Source organism: Vulpes lagopus, chromosome 5 (assembly GCF_018345385.1).
Source record: "Vulpes lagopus strain Blue_001 chromosome 5, ASM1834538v1, whole genome shotgun sequence".
Taxonomy (NCBI): domain Eukaryota; kingdom Metazoa; phylum Chordata; class Mammalia; order Carnivora; family Canidae; genus Vulpes; species Vulpes lagopus.
In genome coordinates this window covers 104,692,523-104,717,032 of record NC_054828.1, presented here as the reverse complement: position 1 = coordinate 104,717,032, position 24,510 = coordinate 104,692,523, and the positions used below count along the sequence as shown (strand labels likewise).

The 24,510-nt window shown below is 44.8% G+C and overlaps 1 protein-coding gene across 3 annotated transcripts in view; it reads left to right on the top strand.

Annotated features, from left to right (window-relative positions):
• Positions 1-23,405, top strand: part of VIT (vitrin) — a 105,035-nt gene extending 81,630 nt beyond the window's left edge. For 2 of the 3 annotated variants that reach the window (XM_041757468.1, XM_041757466.1), the window contains 4 exons: positions 8,690-8,793; positions 11,549-11,775; positions 15,119-15,632; positions 19,124-20,469. In XM_041757468.1, the coding sequence (XP_041613402.1) occupies positions 8,690-8,793; positions 11,549-11,775; positions 15,119-15,632; positions 19,124-19,302 (1,024 nt within the window). In that variant the 3' untranslated portion in view covers positions 19,303-20,469. Of the gene's footprint in view, positions 1-8,689; positions 8,794-11,548; positions 11,776-15,118; positions 15,633-19,123; positions 20,470-23,244 lie in introns of those variants that run through there. The other variant, XM_041757467.1, reaches the window with a different exon arrangement.
• The last annotated feature ends 1,105 nt before the right edge of the window (positions 23,406-24,510 follow it).

Sequence of the window (24,510 nt, the reverse complement as noted above, 5' to 3'; positions counted from 1 at the left end):
CAACCTTGGGATACCAACAGTGGGAAAACAGTTATAGAACAAAGCCAAATGTTGGTTTTTCTTCATTTCAACATGAAATAGACTTTTTCTTTGCTCACAATTCTGTAACAGCTGCCCAGGGTTTTGGAAAGTGGCTCTGGGGTGGGCTGTGCATCGTTACTCTTCTTACCTAGCAGCCCTGGACCGCAGAGCTTCAGTGGCACACTCAGCCGCCCCCTCCCTCCCTGCCACCCCGTCCCGGAAGGAAGGATGCCCAGAGGCTCCCATGGATTAGCTGAGCCTCCATGTGTGGGACAGAGTGGAGGGGAGAACAAGTATCAGGACTGGTATCATAGGCAGAATAGTGGCCCCCAAACTTGTCCACCTGGAACATGTGAATATGTTGCCTCACATGGCAGAAAGGGACTTTGTAGATGTGATTAAAGTTAAGGACCCTGAGATGGGGAGATTATCCTGGATTATCAAGTGTTCTAATCACCTGAGACCTTAAAAGCAGAGAGACCTTAAAAGCTATTATCAGTCAGAGGAACATATGACCATGGAAGAATGGTCAGAGATAGATGACTGCTGGCTTTGAAGATGGAAGAAGGGAGCCATGAGCAAGGAATGCAAGCAGCCTTAGATGATGGAAAAGACAAGGAAATGGGACCCGCCACCCCCGCCCAGAGCCTCCAGAAGGGAACACAGCCCTTCCAGGGAGACCATGTCAGACTTCTAACCTCCATAACTGTAAGGTAATAAGTGTCTAAGCCACTGGGTTTATGGTCATTTGTTACAGCAGAAATAGGGAACTAATTCACCTGGCAAGGAGGACCATTCTGGCACTTTCTCTTGAGTCTGCAGCAAAGGAGAAGTGGATAGGGCTGGAGCATGAGACACAACTCTGTGGGGCTCAGAGCAAGAAGGTGCTGCCCAGGCCCTAACTTCACACTGGTATTACCTAGGGAGCTTTAAAGCTGTCTATGCCCGGGTCCAATTTTAGATTTATTAAACAAGCATCTAGTAAATACCCAGGAATTGATGTTTCAGTCTGTAATTCCAGTCTGTTGCCAAGAGGGTAAGAGACAGTTCAGCTTCCCAGGAGTAGAGTGGCCCCACTGCCCAGAACCCAGATCTCTCCAATATCTATGCTGGTCTTCTTGCACCCTACACTGCCTTTACAGAAACTAACAGGATCCCGGAGCAGCTGCCTGTCATCCACCTAGAAAGGCTCTCCAGGGCCTAATGGCACTTGTAAAGACTGTGCCTCTACCCTCCTTTCTAAGAGACAGGGACATGAGCCCTTCAGCCTCATTCCTCAGGGACACAGTCTCAAGGCTGAGTGAGCTATGAATAACATTTATACAAAAATCCTATGCTTTTTCTATTTCTCACCATTCAGTTCTCCCGGAGGTACAAATAAAACAAAGACTACAATTGACTTATTGACTTCCAGCACTTCCACTCTAGGGTTCCCCTTATAGCCCAGTCACACATTGACTGGGCTTATCACAGAGCTCCCCTGAGATCATTCACCCTAGATCCCTAGATCCCTAGATCATTCTGCTAGAGAAGCAGATGGCCACCTTAATGCACATTAGAACCACTTGGGGAGCTTTTGAAAATCCCAATTCCCAGACCAAACCTCAGATCGATTAAATCAGAATTTCTGAGTGTGGGACCCAGGCAGCATTATTTTAGGGCTCCCCAGGTGATTCTATTGTGCAACCAGAGTGCAGGCACAGATATTTCCACAGGCCTGTGCCGTCAACTGGTGAATCCTCTCCCAGCTATGTACCTCCTCCTCCTTTTCTTAGCCTTTTTCACACTTTCTCCAGACTATTTCTCCCCCTCCTCTTATCACTGGCCACCCACTGCTGCTTTTCTTAATTCTTACAGCATCCTCTAAGACATTGCTACTCAAAGTGTGATCCACGGTATCCACTGGGAGGCTGTTAGGCAGAACCTCAGACCTCACCGTGGACCTTTAGAATCAGAATCTACATTAGACATGGTCCCTGGGTGGCCAGGCACATGCTTGAGTTCAGGAAGTGCCAAACACTGTGTCTGTTGCAGACATTCCAGGTCACAGACAATGCTTCCAAGCTCTGTGACGCAGTTACAGACCAGCGAGCCTGAGAGTCCGTTTGTTCCAGAGTGACTCTCAGATTAGCAGATTGCATGTCCACATTTTCCCCAGCAGGAAGAGGTATGCAGGTTAATTTTCTACTTTTTTGGTGGATGAATTGAATTACTGTTATTAATTACAAGAAACGTTCATCTAAAAACAAAATTTGATTATAAGACCCTGCTTCCCATCTCTGATCCTAGGAAATGTAAGACCAGTGTCCTTTCCAAAGGAGCTGGTTGTACAAAGTCCATCAGCAGGTTGGCCCAGGCTACTGGGTTGGCCATGTCCGCTCAGTCCCTTGAGAAGTTGGTGGCGAAATAATTTTTGTTCTGAGCCAGGTAATGCACTCAAGGAGTAAGTTTGAGTTCCCAACCTGCAGTTCCTGGCATGTCCTTGGGCAACCAGGGTCACTTTAGAACGTCTCCCTAATTTCACAGGCATGGTTCATCTCGGTGCCTAAGGCCATACATCATCACATTTTAGCATTAAGAAAATGAAAAGATTCAATATACTCAGGTTATTTTATTGCTAACCTCAGGGTGATGATGCCTTGTTGGAGGAAACAGTTTTGAAAAGTCTGAGCTATAGGAGATCTGATCAGTTAATATGTCTCTACTGGCATGAAAATTCCCTTGAAAGGCTCACTCAGTGTGACTGGAAACTACTTTGGGCTAAAGCAGTAGCATCTGGGATATGAACTGAAGGGGCCTCAGAAGTCCTCCAGACTGCAGGGCTTCCCAAACTCCCCTGAGTATAGGATTCACTTGGATCCCTTGCTTAAAACAAACAGACGAACAAAAATGCCCACCTCCAGTGCAGACCTCCTGAATTGAGCTTCTGCCAGGAGAAGATCTGGTGCCTGTGGATTTTAACAAGTGCCTCAGGTGATTTTTACCATCAGGAAAGCCTGGAAATACTGACATCCATCCCAGTGCCCTGCCCCTAGGTCCCAAGCCTTCCCAGGGATCACCTGCAACTATTTCTAACAGGCATTCTTTTTTCTTAAACATGCACAGGGTAATAATTTCCTGTTGCATAAAGTATTCCTTTCTGTGCAAAAATTCTCACTCCCTATAATCTCTCAGCTTCTTTTCCAAACAGAACAATTAGTTATGTATTCCTTGAGCTATAAGCCTTTGTTTTCTTCTTTTTCCAAAGGAAATCTTTGATATTGCTCAGGAAAAAAGAAAAGTTTTCTTTTAATGAGATCTTGTAATAAAATTACAAATTAAAAGTTTGCTTATGGGATGTCTGGGTGGCTCAGCAGTTTAGCACCTGCCTTTGGCCCAGGGCATGATCCTTGAGTCCCAGGATGGAGTCCCAGGATGGAGTCCCACATTGGGCTCCCTGCATGGAGCCTGCTTCTCCCTCTGCCTGGGTCTCTGCCTCTCCCTCTCTCTCTCTGTGTGTGTGTCTTTCATGAATAAATAAAATCTTAAAAAATAAATAAAAGTTTGCTTAGATAGAAATATAGTTGAACTTTTAAAAAAAAGATTTTATTTATTTATTCATGAGAGACACAGTGAGAGAGAGAGGCAGAGGCACAGGCAGAGGGAGAAGCAGGCTCCATGCAGGGAGCCCGATGTGGGACTCAATCCCAGGGCTCCAGGATAACGCCCTGGACCAAAGGCAGGCACTAAACCACTGAGCCATCCAGAGATCCCCCATAGTTGAACTTTTTAACTAGTCTCTGTCTCTGAAAAGTAACCTGGTTAGGGTGTCAGGCCACCAGCCCATATTTCCTGAAAAAGAATACATACACCCATGTGTTCTAGTACCAGGAGCTGCTACAGTTTGCAGATTAAAGACATATCAATCATTCTTATGATTTAATTACATTTCAATTTAGCAAAGATTTATTGAGTGTTTACCATGCACTAAACTCTATGTCATTTGCAGGGGATACTAATGTAAAATTCTTCTAAGTGGTTTGATTACATTTGTCTATAAGTCTCTTGATGGATGGCTCAGTAGCTTTGCCCCTAATAATAATTGTAGCAATGGGAGAGTTTCAAAGGTCCTCTGATCCAAACTTTCAGTCCATTAAAAATAAATCAACAAATATGTCAGAGATTATATTTTTCAGGACTTCATCTACTAAGCGAGGCAATATTTTTAAAAGAAATAACATTAAATAAAATTAAAAGCATCTATTCATTGGGTATGTGAATAGCTCATCTGTCTGCCTCTGTAGATGGATTCATCTACCTCTGTGATGTAATAAGGGAAGAGAAGGATCAGTGTGGAGCTCTGAAGCAGTTTTCAACTCCACTAGGGATGATCCAAGAGAGGAGAGGACATTTGAACTTTCTTCCTGTCATTTATTTATGCCACCACTACCTATTATCCGCTGTATGCTAAGCACTAGGGATAGAAAATACTAAGACATAGCGCCTGTTCTCAAATAGGTTAGCAGTCGATTTTCATGACTTGTGGCTTCCATATTTGCAAGCAAATTCTCACTGTACTTCTATAGCCATCTGCAGACTACCATAGCATCGGGGTGGGATTTGAGTTGCTTGACATATGGTCCCAGGCAAGGTCAAACAAGACAAAGCTCTGCCTTCTTGTTTCAGCTGCCATACTGTAAATTCCTTGTTGCAATCTATTTAATGCCACATTTTTCATATGTTTGTGCTTTTTATTGGTGATTTCACTATTTTAAATGGCCCCCAAGTATAGTGCTGAAATGCTCACTAATGTTCTAAGCACAAGAAGGCTATGATGTACTTGAAATTACGACTCTTCAGTAAGTTTCCTTCAGGCATGAGTTCAGTATTAATGAACCAATGATTCGATACTTTCAGAAAAAGAAAGAGGAAAATCACTGATCTGTATGTGATTCTGCTCCGAAAAGTGCTAAAGTAATGACTAGAATGCCTGATGAAGCTATGGAAAAGTAGTTGAACTTATGAATTCATGAAGTGACAACTGATGTGAAAAAAAAACCGAAAAACATAATGGACAGCATTGTGAGGCTTAAAAGCCAAAGAATTTATAGTAACATTACCCAGGGTCAGAAAGCTGTTAAACCCTTCTCAGCTGGTATTTCATTAGACAGAAATATTACATGTAATTAATTATTTTTAAGAAATATACATTAAATTAGATGTCTTCCAACAGAAATGGACATTAAACAAGTTTATATATCGATCTACTGCGGAAAATGTTGGACCAGAGGAGCACAGGACCCTAAGCCAGTATCTCCCCTAGGAGCAATGGCTCAGTATTTGCTCATATGAAGTTTGCAGCAACTTTATAGAACATAACTACTGCGAATAAGGAGACCTGGCTGTATATATAGTATGGGGAAGAGACAGGTAATCGATTGCTCTGCAAAGGGATCAATAATAAGGCAGCCTCCTGAGAAGCATTCCAGGGGATGCCACAGATGTGATGAAGCAACTAAATTCTACATTTAAATACATTTTTTTTTCTGGAAAAACTTTTGGAAGAAAATTTTATATTTTTGCTTTTTAAATTATTTATGTATAAGCAACACCTTATGATTAGCTATGATTTCTTCACAACCATCAGACATTCTCAGGAAATCTTGCAAGGGAGAAAATCCAGCCCACAAATCATTTTCAAATGTATTAAACTTTTAAGAGTTTAAAATTTTGCAATTAATGAAGTATGTATTGTGTTATGTTTGGTAGACAATTATATACTTGTCAATACTGATTTTGCAATTTTTCATTTTATAGCCAATAATATTTTGTTTGTTTTGGCTCGATTCATATTTTATTTTTCAGGTCTTGAGAAAGTTCATTTTCCTTGGTCACCAAGGGAAGATCAAGACTTTGGGAACTCTGAAGCTTATGCAATAACCCTTTTAAGAAAAAGAGTACAAAATTAGGCCCCTTGGAAGAGGTATTATTAGCTCCCACATTAATTTGCCTCTGATCAGCATGACAGCCTATTGAATAAAAGGTCCTCTGCAGAGGCTGCTCTGGGTACAGGAAGACCAGGTAGGAAGCTATAGCAATAGTTCAAGATAGTAAAGCTCAAAGTCCAAACTTGAGGATAGAAAGGATGGGAGAGAGACAAGAGATATTTAAGAGGTTGGTCTGACAGGCATTTGGCAAAGAGGGTATGTCAGAAGGTGTCCAGAATGCATTCTGCTGGGCTGAGTCAGAAGAGGGAATACAGAGGGGCATATGGGTGGTGGTATAGAGCAGATTTTTAAGGTGCTGTGGTGTGCAAGGTGCTGTGGGTAGAGAAGCAGAGTCAAGTGTGGAGACTGTCTGCTGGGCAGGGGGCAGGTGGCAGGGAGCAGGAGCTCGAGGGTGAGCAGTTTGGGTTTCCCAGATGAGGAGATTGATGAGCAAGAACACAAAGCTAAGAAACCAGGAAATAGTGAGACACGAAGACAGCACCATATGAACGTTATGGGTCGGAATTAAATTATGGATGAGCTTTTGAAAGCCAAAATAGGAAGTTTTACAATGAGAGCCTCTGATGATTTTTGAGCAGAGGTATTTTCCACGCAGAGCTGAACATGAGGAAGAGGGTTTATTTTTTAGCAGATATGCGTACAGTTGGCTTTGCAGAGACCAAATAGAGACTCTCATCATAGAAACAGCAAGAAGCAGAGTGCATGAGCTCGGAGGGTCCCTGCAGACATTTGGAGGAGGGAGAAAGGCAAATCCTGCATGGAGGAGCCTCCAGGACTTTACAGACAGGACTCACAGGCCCTGTGATGAGCAAGTAAAGGTGGAGCCCAGGGTTTGAGCCTTGATGGCAAGGGGGCAAGTTCAGCATTCACTGCAGCAGATCTGTAAAAAGCATAAACCCAGAAGCCCTTGAGCCTAGAGGGAACGGAAAGCACAACCTGCACAGGGGCTGGGTGACCGCAGCTCAGGTGGGCCAGGCTTCACACCGCACACGGATTTAGAGTCACCCACGTTCGCCCATTCTGCGGTTTGCTTCGTCATTGTTGTTGTTTGTTTTCATTTAATCCTTTTCATCTGGTGGCATTTCAGCTGGCTGGGTTTGGCGCCAACACCCATCTCCCTGAGCTTCCTTGAAATTTGCTTGTGTTCCCCGAAGGGAGCCGGTCCTCCTGGTTTCCTCTCACAGAGATAAGCCTGCCTTCGGGGCACTTGGCTTGGGTTTCGGCTAAGGACCAGCCTGTGTCACTGGAGGACAGAGGGTCACACTACCAGCCTCCAGGAGTTCTTCCCAGAGATCACCTTGAGATAGTGAGAAAAGTTGGAAAACAGGTATAGAGCAGGGAAGGGAAGTGGGGTGAGGCAGAGGATGACTCCTGTCTGTCCTAGAGAAGCTACATCCCCCAAAGAGCATGCTAAGAATCTACTGTAAGTCACCTTGGATTCCCACCTCAACTGCCTAAAGCTGTTTCTCCCAAGACCTATTCCTGGTGTGTTTGTGGAAAGGCTACTTTTAAAAGTCTTTTCCCTAAAAAAAAAAAAAAAAAAAAAAAGTGGGGGGCATCTGAGTTATTCAGTCAATTAAGCAGCCAAATCTCAATCTCAACTCAGGTCTTGAGTTCAAGCTCCACATTGGGCTCCACACAGGGTGTGGGTCTACTTTAAAAAGGGGGGGGCTCTACCTCCCCTTGAAGGCTTAATAACCTATAGGTATGACCTGCTACATAATTTGCAAAGCCCTATTTTCAAAAATTAAGGATTTCAAGAAGGCAGCATCAGAGCACGGTACCAAGTGCAGGCTCTTCTGGAGTGCCTGGTCCCATGTGACCCTAGAGGTCACACTCACTTGAAACCTGGCCAATGGCTAAGTGTCAGTGCTTTGTGAGATGTATTTTTACTGTGCATCCTCACTTAATCATGGGTGTGGGAGTGCACACCCACCCAACAGGGAGCCCCCCTCCTGCCCAGCCCCCTTTCCACCTAGTCATAAAACATTCACACCCTCTGCTCAGCTGCTGCTGCCCAGCTTACCTGCAGAGGCTCCTCTCTAGAGAAGGATTCTCATTCTGGTTCTCTACTTAATTTACTCCATCTCCTCTCCAGCTGACCTTTTGGTTAATAGAAGTTAACCTTTTGGATAAGATTTGAATATTCTCACCCAGTTACAGGAACCATAAAATGAAAAAATGAAGGGATGTCTTCTCCTGGATGCCACAGTTAAGATGCAATTCCAGTGTAGGGGTAACACAGGGAGTGGCTATTAGCTAGGGTTTTCTCCCTGGAGAGGAGGGTCTGGGGCAGCCTAGGGACATCCTGACATTTGCAAAATCCTACTTGACAATCGTCTTGTTTTTTAGCAGTATGAATGTTGCAATCTTTGCTTTTACCTAGTTAAGGAAACTGAAGCCCAGAGAAGTTAAGTGACTTCCCAAGGTCACACAGCAAGAAGGCAGCACAATCAAAACTAGAACCCTGAGTCCTAGATCAGACCACTTTTCTCTACACACACTGAGGAGGACCCCAGTCCATCTTACTTCTTTCTACAGTGGGGCATTTTATAAAATACAGCTTAAGGCTTTGAAGCAGCTTCCATTCTATTTATATGTAAAATAATCAACTTGATTTCTGCTTTCCTCTAAATATAATAAATTTCCAGTAATTTTTAATTCTCATTCTCACTCTTCAGAGACAACCCTGCTGCCCAATTTAATCTCAGGACTCATATGAATTCCCGGGATCTGAAGACTGCCATAGAGAAAATCACCCAGAGAGGAGGGCTTTCTAATGCAGGTATGCGATCTGAATTCAGATCATTCTATTTTGTTTCCGCAGTTCTCCTCTGTGTGATTGTCTTCTAATATCCTATATAGGAGGAGGAAAAAATAGTGATAAGCCATCAAGATATGACTCACATAATATCTGTAACTTTTCCAAAGTATCATCATAGATTCAGGGGCAAGAATCATTATTACACGTATTCTGGAGAGCTCCAGAATGCCTAGTTCCTTGAGTCAGCAGCTTTCTTCCGGACAAGCAGGACTACTATTATAACTGTTTCCTGATTGGCTGACAAGTTATCAACTATGTAACATTAAATGTTATAACCAATTCCATTCAGAAAGCTCCGCAGCACCCCTTGGGGGTCTTCTTCCAGTGAGCTCCTGTTACAGTGATGACTCTACAAAGAGAGACAGGTTCTTTGTTTCAAGCAGAGTCTCCTGAGATGTCTGACTGAGCCTTGGTGGCTGGGAGGTGGGGTGGCAGGTTTACAAGAAGTCTAAGTCTGGCCCAAATTCAGTTCGGTTAGTGAAAAATGCTAACCAAACTTGGCCGAGTCACTGCTATCCCAGATTCCAAATCAATATCACGTCATTGCAAATATGGTGGAGTTGATTTCTGATTTGTTTTCAATTGAATACTTAGATCGGTGACATTCCAGTAATGTATCATGGAATAAAACTTTGAAACTTCAGAAGACACCCTAGATCCTTGATGGGATTAGAGTGTTATCTTAATAAAATTACATACCTTTTTCAGGAGATAACGTGTTCTGTCTCTGCCCTGTACTGATCAGGCTTTGGCTCAGAGAACAGGATCCATTTTAGCTGGTTTAAGTGGAAAGGGATTTATTCCTAGGTACTAAACTGTTTTGAGGATAACCTAAAGGGCTGAAGAAATTAGCTCAAGGCTGAACTTTGAGAGATGACTTCTGACGGTCTCCTGCAGAACACAGACCTCCAAGGAGCTACTGTGTCTTCCAAGATCAGGAAATTGCATTCTCAATTCTGCCAGCAGAGCCTCCTGGGAGATCTGATCAGCCAGGAAGCCACTACACTCAAGAAACTTCTGCTACAGCAGTCAACCCCAAAACCAGGCCTTACATGCTCCATTCACACCCACAAAACACATGTTCTGCATGCTCCGACTTCATTAGCAACAAAACTAGAGACCAGGCATAGATTCTTCTAGCACCACCCAGAGAAGTCAAGTACCTACAGGTGCTCATCAGTAGAAATAGGAGAGTCAAAAATATGGTTTCTTCCTTATTTCCATCTTCTAAATCTCATGTGTGTGCACTGATTCATGAAATTAGCACAAATCCAGGGCTATAGCTGCAAGGGAGTCTCAACAATGTAGTTTTCAGATTTTTAGCCTCAGCTTTCAAGACTTGCTGGAAGGTGGATGGGGTGTAGGTTAAGCACTAATGGACCATGGCCTCCAAATTTGAGATTGGATGAAGCCAGAGGTGTGCTCTGTTTACAAGCATCTAACATTTAGCTAGAGGGGACTGCTGGGTGCTTTGGGCCTTCAAGGACATTATTCCTTGGCCATGAAGACAGTTCTCAGCAATGAAGATTCCCTCTTAGCTGTTGTGCTCTATGCAGCCAGATCATACAGGCCTCCGCAACATTTCTCCAGTTCCTACATTTGTAACTATTTGAACTCTTCATTTAATGGGTAAGATTACAGTAGCCAGTGGAGCCAGGATCCTGGCCAAAACCAAAAAGCATGGAGTATAATGACATCCGAAAGACTTAAGATGGTTGTTCTTAACTTTTATTTAGATTGAGAACCCCTTTGAGAATCTCCTGAAAGCTATCCTCCTACCCAACTAAATACTTAGGGACACAAACTATGGTGTATCATGTCAGGGGATTTGTGGAGACACACCCCCAATGTCCCACAAGGGTCCAGAAAGCCTGGGTAAAGAGCCCTGCCTTATTATATACAGTTATGCTAACTCTACAGTGACCTGGTCATTCCAATTTGTCCAGGAGCATATGGGGCTTCCAGCACTTAACCTGGGAGAGTCCCAGTAAACTGGGACAACTTGACTGAAAAATTTCTGAGGTCCTGGACAATGTGAAACAAGTGCTTTGGGAAGCCACGGTGGCGGCTCTGTTATATACCCCCAGCTGTGGCTTTCAGGTGAAATGGAAATCTGGAGACCCACCAGGGTTCCCATGGCCAGGGCTAGAACACAGTCCTCAGTTATCAGTGGTACAGTACTTCCTGGGCCAGCCAGACCCATGTCCCTCACCTAGAACTGGACAGAAGACATCATGGTACCTGGAACACAGCCTTCCACCCCCAGCGGCTCGTGGTGCACTAGGTTGGCCAACCCCCAGCTGGAGGCAGGAAAGAGGCTCCTGCCCCACCAGGCCAACCCCTCCCAGACAGAACTTTGTGTGCTTCCAGCACCCACACAAAGAAGAGACCCTCTTACTCCCATGAAAGTCTTTCTCATGTTTGCTGGTCCCTAAATTTTTTTTTTAATAACAGAGATTTAGAAGTGAAAGACTTAAAGTGAAATGAGAGAGGGAAGCAGGTGGTGGTGATGGTTTTACAACATTGTGAATTTCTTAAAACCCCTGAACTATACACCTCAGAATAGTTAATGTGGTTAAAAAGAGGGAAAAACAAACACATGAAGGGAGGGCAGGAGTGGGTTTTTCTGACCCTCTGGAAGCCACTGGGATCTTGCCTGTATTTCCAATCTGTGTGATCACTGTCACTCCAACCACAAGTTCTCTGTTTCTTCCAGGCCGGGCCATCTCCTATGTGACCAAGAACTTCTTTTCCAAGGCTAATGGGAACAGAGGCGGGGCTCCCAATGTGGCCGTGGTGATTGTGGACGGCTGGCCCACAGACAAGGTGGAGGAGGCTTCGAGGTTCGCAAGAGAGTCAGGAATCAACATTTTCTTCATCACTATTGAAGGTGCCACTGAGAATGAGAAGCAGTACGTGACAGAGCCCAACTTCTCGAATAAGGTATGGAACTGCCCCCAGGGACCCACCCGAAGTCCACATCCACTGTCTTTTGCACCCTGTAAACAGCCATCAAGACTGTTCTCATTCCTTCAAACAAGCGTGGAGCTCACTTCTAGGCAGGGAAGCCTCCAGTGAAGGGCTAGTAAGTCTGGAACCTGGAATTACTTTCTCAGGGCAAGACCCCTCACTGACCCTGTGGACTGAGCAATAGTACATTGGGAGGAGGGGTGTCCCCGAGGTCTCAGATAGAGGCTCCCCAGGCTCCCCCCACAGCCCCAGGGAACCTCCACCAGACGGCCCAGGAGGGCTTCACATGAGCATGCACATGGGCACACATATACTTGCTTACCCACATGTGCATGCATGTGCACACACACACACACACACACAACCAATTAAACAACCTGATAAACAAGAAAAGGAAGACATTGGATCAGGTCAGGGAGATCAGGTTTTCAACCCCTTCTCCTGGGTTCTGTGGAGAGCTAGCAGCAGATAGAGGCAAGACAGATAGGGATCCAGGCCTCTGAACCCACCCCACCAAAGCAGCTCACCTTTTTGTACATTTTACACAGTGGGACTCCACACAAACCTGCCTCCAAAGAGAAGGCCCCAGCTTGAAAAAGAAAGGAAGGGAGGAAGGAAGAGAAGAAAGGGAATGCCTTGTACTAGCTTGTCCTTGATGCCCTTCCAGTTTTAATCGTCTGTGTTCCGAGAGGGCTCAACCTCCTGCACCATAGCACGCTGCTGACCACTTCATCATCCGTGAAATTCTCATCTCCTTTGACTTCCAGGACACAGTGTGCCTCTTATTTCATTTTTTCTCTCCTCTTTCCCTACTTGTACCCTAAATGTAGACTTCCCCAGACTCATTCTTGGCCCTCTCCTCCTCTCTCACTAGACTCTATTCCCCTGGAGTCCGTCCCAGGCCGCAGCTTCCATCTTCACTCACAAGCAATAGACACCTCATCCTGTGCCCATCCCTGGGCTCTCCCGAGCTCTGTAGCCATCTGTTTCCAACCAATTGTTTTTCTCCACCTGATGTCCTGAAGAACCTTAAATCCTACATGTAAAAATCTAAGTGCATCCTCTTTCCCACCAAATCCACTCCTCCTCTGGACTGTACGAGAATGGCCCCGCGCTGTCCCAGAGGTGCAGAGTCATCCCAGGATGCCTCGTCAGCTCCCAGTGCCACCTCCCTAGGTCAAGCTAGCATTCTACCTCTCGTCTGTCTCCCTCTTGGGGCTCCTCAGTTTAGTGTAAATTTTACAGTGAAGCCTGCTCATGTTTATGATGGCTTTTCTAGTCCCATGGGGTCCCTGCTCCAAACCCTTCATCATCCCCCATCACTCTTGAGGCCTTCTGGAGTGTGGTCCTGCCCCACCTCTGCAGCCTGCTGTCCCCTGCCCACACCCAACACCACCATCCTCTCCATCCGCGACCACAACCAGTGCCTGATGGGACTCCCTCCGCTCCATCCAGTGGCTAGAACTCAGTTCAGCCTAGATACTCGTCTCAAATACCACCGAGTCCATGGAAAGATTTATAACCCCCTTTTAGGTTTTACAAACAAATCAAACATATTTCCTAAGACATTTTTTAATTAATTTTTATTGGTGTTCAATTTACCAACATACAGAAAAACACCCAGTGCTCATCCCGTCAAGTGTCCACCTCAGTGCCCGTCACCCATTCCCCTCCAACACCCGCCCTCCTCCCCCCTTCCACCACCCCTAGTTCGTTTCCCCGAGTTAGGAGTCTTTATGTTCTGTCTCCCTTCCTGATATTTCCCAACATTTCTTCTCCCTTCCTTTATATTCCCTTTCACTATTATTTATATTCCCCAAATGAATGAGAACATACACTGCTTGTCCTTCTCCGATTGACTTATTTCACTCAGCATAATACCCTCCAGTTCCATCCACGTTGAAGCAAATGGTGGGTATTTGTCATTTCTAATTACTGAGTAATATTCCATTGTATACATAGACCACATCTTCTTTATCCATTCATCTTTCGATGGACACCGAGGCTCCTTCCACAGTTTGGCTATTGTGGCCATTGCTGATAGAAACATCGGGGTGCAGGTGTCCCGACGTTTCATTGCATCTGAATCTTTGGGGTAAATCCCCAACAGTGCAATTGCTGGGTCGTAGGGCAGGTCTATTTTTAACTCTTTGAGGAACCTCCACACAGTTTTCCAGAGTGGCTGCACCAGTTCACATTCCCACCAACAGTGTAAGAGGGTTCCCTTTTCTCCGCATCCTCTCCAACATTTGTTGTTTCCTGCCTTGTTAATTTTCCCCATTCTCACTGGTGTGAGATGGTATCTCATTGTGGTTTTGATTTGTATTTCCCTGATGGCAAGTGATGCAGAGCATTTTCTCATGTGCATGTTGGCCATGTCCATGACCTAAGACATTTTAAAATCATTTCTTGTTTTAAAATAAATTATTATTTCTACCACTTTATCTCTAGTCACCAGGTGACTGTCCCCATGACCCCCGGAGAGACAGCAGCAAGGAGAAAACACTCCACTTTAGGAACATAGGCCGGGTCCCTTCCAGGAGCACACAGGCTCAATGTTTATTTGCAGCTGCCTTAAGTTTTTTCTGGAACAAACTTGGGCACAAGTCAATAAACATTCATTTGTCTGGAGGCAGGCTCGTCTGGAGGCAGGGTCATCTGGAGGACGGAGCTTGGGTTTTGAAAGCAGAGAGATCTGTGTTCCAGTCTCAGGGACTCAGGATATCCCTTCACAGCTGGCCCTCAGTCTGTTCCTTCATGAAGGAGGGTTACATCCACTTCATAGGGTTAGGGTGGGGGTTTATGAAAGAATCTCTCTAAGAACTTCTAGTGTGACTCCTGACATATGTGTGGGACCCCTTGTTGCTGGGCACAGGCCTGCTCTGGAAACACTTCTTTAGCTATTTCTCATGTGTCTTATTTTCCTGATCAAAACAAAAACTTTCCTTAATCCGCTCGTACGGTGGTGCCCACCAGTGCCAATCTTCCGGCCGCTGCCAGTACAAATGAACCGAGGGGCCCAGAGAAGCATAAATAGGAAGCCAAAACCAGTGATTCACCTCTCTCTAAGGATTGGCTTAACCAATGGCTCTGCCCTAACGCAGAGACCCAGCTGAGGGAGTAGGACTGAGTCCAGGGGGCAGTTGGGGGATCATTGCCCCAGTGAGCACCCGACTGGGTGGATGGAAGTCGAAAAAGAGCTGTAGGAAGATGAGTGCAAAAATCCAAGAGTCTGTTGCTTCTTTCTGCACCTGCCCCGGTGATGAGGGTAACAGTGATAGACTGGGGCATCCGACACCCTCCCCCTGTCTTCCAGGCTGTGTGCAGGACAAACGGCTTCTACTCGCTCAACGTGCAGAGCTGGTTCAGCCTCCACAAGACCGTGCAGCCGCTGGTGAAGCGGGTCTGTGACACCGACCGCTTGGCCTGCAGCAAGACGTGCCTGAACTCCGCCGACATCGGCTTCGTCATCGACGGCTCCAGCAGCGTGGGGACGGGCAACTTCCGCACCGTTCTCCAGTTTGTGGCCAACCTCAGCAAGGAGTTTGAGATTTCAGACATAGACACGCGAATCGGGGCGGTGCAGTACACCTACGAGCAGCGGCTGGAGTTTGGATTTGAGGATTACAATACCAAGTCCGACATCCTCAATGCCATCAAGAGGGTGGGATACTGGAGTGGTGGCACCAGCACGGGGGCTGCCATCAACTATGCCCTGGAGCAGCTCTTCAAGAAGTCCAAGCCCAACAAGAGGAAGTTAATGATCCTCATCACTGATGGGAGGTCCTATGATGATGTCCGAATACCAGCCATGGTCGCCCATCACAAGGGTAAGCTGGTCCCCCTGACCAGTCCAGTGCTGAGCATCTCCGGGGCATGGTGGGCCAGTGGCACAAGGAAGGGGCTGGTTTGTGAGGCACTGGTTTTGTCTACCGCTTAATGAAATGCTCAAACTCGTAGGGAACACATTAGGGGTGGTGTTAAACACTACCGGCCTCTCTGAGCAGCAAAGGAAAAAGGCAGGGAGCCCCAAGGCGGTTTCCAAAGTGTCATGGCGAACCCCAGGCCTACAGATGACTAGGACCAGTAACCCTCTCTTTACATCCAACACTCTGAGGCCTTACACACGGAGGTGTGACACACTAAAAAGGAATTTGACTCATTATTTTAAGCTCCCCTGAAGACCACCAAATTGTGTTTGAAATTTGAAGAAAAGTAGTGTTTTAAAAACAAAGTACTACTACTTATTATTTTTATTCATGAGAGACATAGAGAGAGAGGCAGAGACACAGGCAGAGGGAGAAGCCAGCTCCCCATGGGGAAGCCTGATGTGAGACTCATCCCGAGACCCCGGGATCACAACCTGAGCCAAAGGCAGACGCTCAACCACTGAGCCACCCAGGTGCCCCCAATACTACTGTTTGTAAGCAACTGCTAGCCAGATGTTGGAGGTTTTGAGGAGATCTCAAAGAAATTTTCATCCAAAATATTTACAGAGATACTTCCAAATAAAGATTTGTAAGAGGGCAACAGACATTTAAAACCATGAAAAATAGCAAAATGTTTTTGTAAATGTTTAGAAACTTAGTCACATTAATGCCTTTTTTCACATAATCAGTGTTTAATCACCGTTTTCAAAAGTACCATAAAATATCATGAAAATACCAACCTGAAGAAAGCCCCCAAGTGATAGTAATAATAGTAATGATAATAAAAGTAAAATAAGTTGTCAGTGAACACCAAAGACCCAGAGATAAGTGCTAGTGTACAAGACTCACTTCTGTGCCTGCATTCGGTTGTTAGCTTGCAGGATTTTTGGTCTTCTTTAAAGCTGCTTCTAATCCTTCCCTAAACAAGGAGAGGCAAAACAAATAAGCCTCAGTGAACCAGCAGTTCTCCCTTCTGGAAACCAAAGTACCAGACACCAGGCTCAAGCAGTGATTTACCCTTGTAGAGCCCGTGGGGGGTACTCACGTGGCGAGATGGTGGATGGCCTGAGCGCCTGCAGACACGGCAGCCCTTGAGCTCATGTCAGCAGAGTGAAGATGGTTTCAGGCTCAGGAGCAACCTACTCAAAATTCTAAAGGGAGTGGGCAGAGCCAGGTGAGCCAGCTTTGACTACAAGCCCAGGGCTCTCCTGTTACCTCCAAACATCTGTCTCCGGCTCACGTTCAGCTCCACTCTTACTTATTTTTTTAAGTCGACCTCCTTTGGGCCTCACCCAAAGGATATCCTTGGCATCCTCATTAGGAGAAGAGAAGATTGAGGGAGATGTTCTGGGAAGCTTTAAAGGGCTAGGAGCAATAGATGCAAATTATATGGCGACAGTCAGCTTTGTGTCCCTAGGAGTGTCCAGGCCAGGTCTGGGTGACCATCTGTTGGAATTGCCAGTAGAAGGTTCTCTACAAGAGTGGACTCCAGGATCTGAAAAGCTAAATTTCTAATACTGTTTGAGTTGTCTTTATTGGGGAGCAGGCCTTTCAATCTTTGTGCAAAAACAAAGGCTTAGTCAATTTAAGCCATGCTCTGCAGCAAATCTGTTCCCACTGCCAGCATTTTTAAGCCCATTGGCAGCATTTTTAAGCCCAATGTTCGTAGACAACAACATAGACATATTCAGAGAGAAGACACCGGAGAGGTTAAGAGAAGGGCCTGGCAGCTTAAATGCAGCTTAATGAGCCACAGCTGAAGAACAGCATAGGCCAGAACTATGTGAGGTGTGGATGGCTCTCCAATCAGCAAAACAAGACACTGGGAAGATGCTGGAGATGGTGGCATGGGCTGCCGTGGGTGGCTAGGCAGAAAGGCAACACCCTGGCTCCTTCCTCTGTTTCATGGCCATGTAGCTGACCCTACTCTGCCAGCCTGGAGGTGGCATAGGAACAGGCTATTGTACAGCAAGGTTAAGCTCCTGCTGACCAGTTGCCCCCAACCCCAGTCAAGAACCATCCACCAGACAGTCTCCTGGTTTCCCCACTGAGAATAGATGCCTAGTCTCTGAGTCTGTCCTTTCCTCCCTGGGGCTTCTTGCACCCCACTGCAGTCCTACACCTGTAATCCCCTTGTACACTTTCCCATTTGCATCTAGACATGTTTGGATCCCTCCCTAAAAAAGCAAAAACAAACTCTGACATCATGTTCTGCTCCACTTCCCACCTACCTCCTTCCCTAATAGCCAAACTTCAGAAAGGGTTAGCCCTATGTGCTATGCCCACATCCTCATTTCTTTTTCACTCTCAACTCACAGAAACTCATTTGGTTTCCGTGGCATCCACATTCCTGAAATTGCTCTTACCAAGCTACCAAAGTCTTGGTTTTTCTAAACCCAACGAGCACTTTTTTATTTTAATCTCTTGTGACCTCCCTGCAACATTCAACCTTGTTGATCACTCCCTTACCTTGAAAACCTTTCTTCACATCAGTGATGGAGCAGATGCTAGGTCACCATCTCTCTGGGCCCTTGTGCAAGGGCTTCTATGCTGGAAATGACATTGCATTTTATAGCTTGTAAAGTCAACTTCAAGCCTTAAATAATTCAATTCCACTGTTTTAGTGGAGAAGATCTTGACCTGACTTTTGATTCATTTAAAACTGAGGGGAGGGGTGCCTGGATGGCACAGTTGGTTAAGCATTCAACTCTTGGTTTCAGCTCAGGTCATGACCTCTGGGTCAGTAGCTCAAGCCCCACATTGGGCTCCATGCTCAGCATGGAATCTGCTTAGAATTTCTGTCTGCCTCTCCCTCTGCCCCCCACCCCCCAGCTAAAATGAATAAGTCTTTAAAAATAATACTAAAATAAAATAATACAATAAAATAAAACTGAGGGGAGCCTGGTTGGCTCAGTCAGAGAAGCATGAGACTCTTGATCTCGGGGTTGTGAGTTTGAGCCCTACATCGGGTGTGGAGATTCCTTAAAAAAAATAAAATAAAATCTTTAAAACAAATAAATAAATAAATGAAACTGAGATTTTGTTTGGCTTTACACACAGGTAGAGCAGGCATGTACCATGTGATGGCATCAAGTTTCACTTGTCCCAAAATAATATCACCTCTATTGCCCCTGAACATGAAAATCTTATATATTTACTCCATTTTGGCTGGGTTTTTTTCCTCCCAAAGATCATAAACTCCTATGAGATAAGAACTATATCAATTCTGTTACTGTTGGCATATAGCAGATGTTTATGCTTTGGGGAACATTTCTGATTTTGAATTTGTTTGCATTCCAACACAATAGCTGACAGAACAACAGAAAGGCAAGGGTTCATTAGCAGTACCTCTTCTTGGGCACATTTGCTTCATCTAAACTTTGTCCCCACAGGAGTGATCACCTATGCAATAGGTGTTGCATGGGCTGCACAGGACGAGCTGGAAGTCATCGCCACTCACCCTGCCAACGACCACTCTTTCTTTGTAGATGAGTTTGACCACCTGTACAAATTTGTTCCCAAGGTCATCCAGAGCATTTGCACAGAGTTCAACTCACAGCCTCGGAACTGAATTCAGAGCAGGTAAAGCACCAGTAAATGCTGCTTTCCCAACGGGCTCTGGTGCAACCCCCAATGCTTTATGGGGCAGCAGGTCATGTAGGGCTTGGAGAACGGATGTGCTATTATTATTCTCTGCCAGTGTGGTTTTGCATGCTTCAAGAATTGAGGTGAGGAAGATGATCATAAGTTTATAGAATGAGGCTAAATGATACATCATTTTGAGGGTGCTGGGGATTTACATTTTGACAATTGTTTTCAAAGTAAATGTTCAGACTAGAGTGCAGAACTTATGACAGGCTTAACTAGAGTTTTGGTGAGGTTTTTTCCATTTTTACTTCTAATTAGGATTCTGTAATCCTCAACAAATTTCCCTTTTACTATGGCAGTATAGGAATTGCTTAATTAAGTATTTTAAAGGGTTACATGCAATCATTCTGACTGTGTCAGGGAGAGATGGAGAGTGTTCATAGGGTTTGTGTCAGGACCGCTCTCCACTCTTCTCATTCCCAGAACACCTGCTACGCACTCACTCCCAGCCCACAGTAACAACACAACCATGGGCATGCAGATAAAATGTGGCAGCAGCATAGCCACTCCTGATTTACCTCCTCTTCTCTATTATCTGATTCACTGTATACTGCATCCTATAGCTTTAGGAGCAGTTGAGGAACGGCCCTGGAGGTCTAAGGTAATCTGGCCCAATAGCAGTGCATGAGGCTGCTGCTCTTAGCCCAAGCTGCAAACTTAGAATCTCTTGGGAGACTATGATGCTGGTTCCCAGGCCCCATTCCAAAAGCTATGGAATCTGGATCTATGAGGCTGAAGCCTGAGCAGTGGCATATTTGAAGAGCTATCTGGTAACATTGCTGTGCTGCCATGGATGGAGAACCACTGAGCTACTTCTGAGCAGTCAGCATGATAGAGGTTTCCTGGGAGAGCCCCTGTTTATGCCTGTTGTCTTGGGTCCCACCCAGTGTTCGCATTTGTGCTGCATTTGTCATTTGTTAACCAGATGGTATCATTAATAGTTGCGTTACAATAAGCCAGGACGGGGTTTAGTTGAGCTCCACTTTTTATTTCCAGCTTCTGCCAAGGATTCATCTATTAGGATATGAAGTCTGTGTGTGATGGGGGAGTGTTCAAAATAATCATTAATAAAGATGACTTACTTAACAAATCATGTCTTGTAAAAATGTGTGTTAAAAGATGCTGCTATGAATGGAGGAAAAGAAATAATACCTGTGCTGATTCTTGGGACAAAATATTTATATAAGCAATTTTAAGATCTCATCCATTTAGCAGAATTTGCTTCAAGCTTACCAAATTTCTCAGTACCTGGAGAGTGTATAATCAACTCAGTCAAAAATATTGATGTCTACAGAGAAGAATCAATTAAAGGTATCAGCAATTTCAAATTCACTAACCATAAATTTTACCTAAAAGCAACTGCCAACAAATTTGTTCAAAAACCTCAAAATACAAAAACTATTTTCAAAAAAGAAATTCTTTATAAAGATACCAGTGACACAACTGCTAGTGAGAGATTCAGCTAAGAAACTGAACTTAAATAAATATAAGGGAGAATTATTCTGCCTATGTTTTTGAATATGCAGAATCAAAAGTTTCAATGTCTCTTCAATGTATACATATAAGTTTTTTAATTTTTTGAAAGAAAATTTATTTTGAAAAATAGTTTTGGGGTTTTTTATTTTGCTTTTTTGTTTTTAGATTTTATTTATTTATTCATGAGAAACACAGAGAGAGAGGCAGAGATATAGGCAAAAGGGGGAAGTAGGACTCAGGGGATGCTCAACCCCTGAGCCACCAAGGTGCCCCATGGAAAATAGTTTTTGAATATAATGATTTTATAGGGGCCTTAACACAAAAGCCAATTTGTCATCAATACATAAATATTTCCAAAAATAATATAATCTTATTATTTTGGTGTCCTCTTTCATTAACAAAATTGTCCCAAGTGGGAAAATAGATTATATGGCTACTCTTGTTATAGGTATCATAGTTGTTGTTTTTTTAAGATTTTATTTATTTATTCATGAGAGAGAGGCAGAGACAAAGACAGAGGGAGAAGCAGGCTCCATGCAGGGAGCCCAATGTTGGACTCCATCCCAGGTATCCAGGATCCCCTGGGCTGAAGGAGGCGCTAAACCGCTGAGCCACCCCGGCAGCCCTAGGTATCTTAGTTTTAAAGATAAATGAAACCTCTCTAAATGGGTCCGTTGTCAGCAAATATCTGAGTGTGTGTGTGTGTGTGTGTGTGTGTGTGTGTGTGTGTAGGAAAGGAACATCAGAGGTGAGGTAGTCAAGGCACCTGGAGGCTGTGGTGTGGTGTCATCTGAGTTGTCTGAGCGGATGGATGTTCAAGTCACCAAAGATGGCAATGGGAGTTGGGATGGAGAGAGCAGAAGTGAGCCAAGCTTCACCACCTTCAGTGAATGAGAAGTGATCCAGCTGGGAGGAAAACAACAGTGATAAGGTTGGATGGCTGAGGTTAGATCTTCAAGGGAGCTGGGGACTTTGTGGAAAGAAGGAGGGAGATTGGAAAGGGGGCAAGGAGCAGGCCTCTCCTCTCCCAATCCTAGGCCTGAATATCAATAGCCTCCCCTTGGAGGTTGCAGATGAGTGGGAGGCAAGAAAGGGTTGGAGCTTCTGGGAGCTCACTGGCAGCAGAGGGGAGTACCCCACCATGCAGTGGGAAGGCTGGCATGGGAGTGGGGCTGGATCAGATCAGAGTTGCACAGAGCAGTTTGGAGATAGGGGTCCTGGTGGTGATGGGTGACCTGGGAAGCTTGGATATAAATCCACCTTACTCAAGCCAAACCATGCCTAATACTGCTGGGGTAGAGCCAGAATCTGAATACTAGAAACAGAACCTTAGAGATGTCAAACTGTCCAATGGCAAAAAAGGAAAACCAGGCCAGTGGAAGGTCACGCAGATACAAAGGGACAGAACTACAATTCAGATCTCTGTCTTCCAGTTGACTCATTTGACTGCCTTTCGGTGGGGTCAGAACTCCCACCCCCGCCTCCATCCCTGTGTTACACACACACACCTGGGTCTGCCCTCTGCAGACTATGGATCAGCCTTTGCAAAGCATTCTGGTCCTGCAGACTCAGAGCCAATCTCCTAAGGCAATTCTAACTTTCATTCCATGGTCTCAGCAGAAAAGCTCCGCTGTGCCCTCTCTCCTCCAGGGCAACCCACATAAGCAGACAAGGAGCATTGGGCCAGCTTTTCTGTGTACACATGATGTCTAAACTCCACTTAAACTTAATTTTCCCAACTCTCAGGAGCCCTTTGAAAAAGTTTCTTTGCTAAAAGTTTCATAATAAGGCTCTGCTAAAAATGTCCAGCCAAACGGATAAGGTTGAGGGTTCAGATATTTCTTATTTCTTTGGGCTCTTTAAACCCTTTTGAACAGGACAAAACCTTCATGAAGCAAGTTTTCCAGCAACAATCTCAAGGGTCTGGCATGGGTTTATAAAGAAGACAATGCTTCAGTGTGCAAGGACTTTCCAGCCTCACAGAGGAGTTTCCAACTAATAATGTTATTTTTCTCCTCACAATCCTAAGAAAAGTTCTCCCCTTAGATTACCAACAAATAAATGTAGTAAGTAGGAAATATGCTTGAAAGCATGAATTCAATTACTTTGGAAGGAGGCATTTATTCAACTAATGCCTTTGAGGAATTCAGTCCAGTGGGAAACACCACCAAACGAACAACTAAAATCATGTCATTATTATCATGGGATCATGCACTAAGTGTGCATGGCTGGTGATTGTAAACAATCTCATGAGTAATAAAAATCATCCTAGTGCCTGACAGTTAATTTGCTGCACACTGGACACTATTCTAAGGGCTTCTCATGTATTAACTCACTTATCTTATCCCTATGACTTGCTGAGAGAGTTACTATTATTCTCATTTTACAGATCATGAAACCGAGGCATGGAGGTGTCAAGTAACTTGCCCAAGGTCACAGAGCTGGTAGGGGCAGATCTGGGAATTAAACCCAGACAATCTGACTCCAGGGTCTATATACTTAACCACTTTGCTTCTTGTTAATGGTGGCTGCACAGAAGGTTCTCTAGTAAGCTTGACAATTTAAAGTACACGTATAATTCTGCAAAGCATACTCTCAGGATTTATTAAACATACAAAGTGAAGAGTCTGTTTAATGTCCAGGCACACGATGCTTCTACCCATCACTCCCCTTGACTCTCTGGACAGCCACTTTGCCCTCACTTTTTTTTTTAAGACTTTGTTTATTTGAAAAAGAGAGAGTGAGTGACTGAGAGAGCACGAGTGGGGGGAGAAGGAGAGAGAGAGAGAGGAATATGCAGACTCTCCGCTGAGCAGGGAGCCCAACATGGGGCTCAATCCGAGGACCTTGGTTGGGATCATGACCTGAGCTGAAGGCAGATGACTGACTGAGCCACCCAGGCGCCCCACACCTTGTCCTCACTTAAGATAAGTGATTTTAATCTATTGTCCACAGTCCCTGCAGCTCCCTGAACACGTCAGGCTCCCCCATCCTATTGTTAAACTCCAATTATCCTTCAAGTCTTAGTCCAAATGCCACCTCTTCTTTGGAGTCCTGACTTGCTCAGATAGACTTATGCTCTCTGGATACAGAATCCTGACCCACCCACTTTCTAGCAACTTCCTTAGTCCCTTATTAGCAGACCCAATTCATACGTGTCATCCAGGGACATGGAAGGCAGGGAATGAGAACTTTAAATCAAAGCCACCCAACAGTGCCAACCCTTAATTCAATGGCACTGGTAGAATGGGAGGCAGAGATAATTCAGGAAGAGAGAAACAGGGTATGGGGGCAAGAGGAAAAGAGAATCTCCTTCTATCCCCTCCACACCACTCTTTAGAATGCCCTTCCGAGGTTCACTGCAATATCTTACCGTCACTCTTTTTCTAGGACCAGAATCCCCTTTGGGTATCTACCCACAGGGTAACTCTGTTCCTCACCTTCTGCTCTCACTTTCTGCAGAAAGGAAAACTCTTTTTTTTTTTTTTTCCATTTACCTTCTTGGGTCTCTTTCAACATACATGTTTTCTTTCAACAAATACCTATTATGTGTCAGGCATTGTAATAGGCACTGGGGTACACAGCTGAATAAAACCTGGTCCTGCCCAAGGAGCTTAGAGGCTAGTGTGGGAGATACACAGATCAACAGCGAACA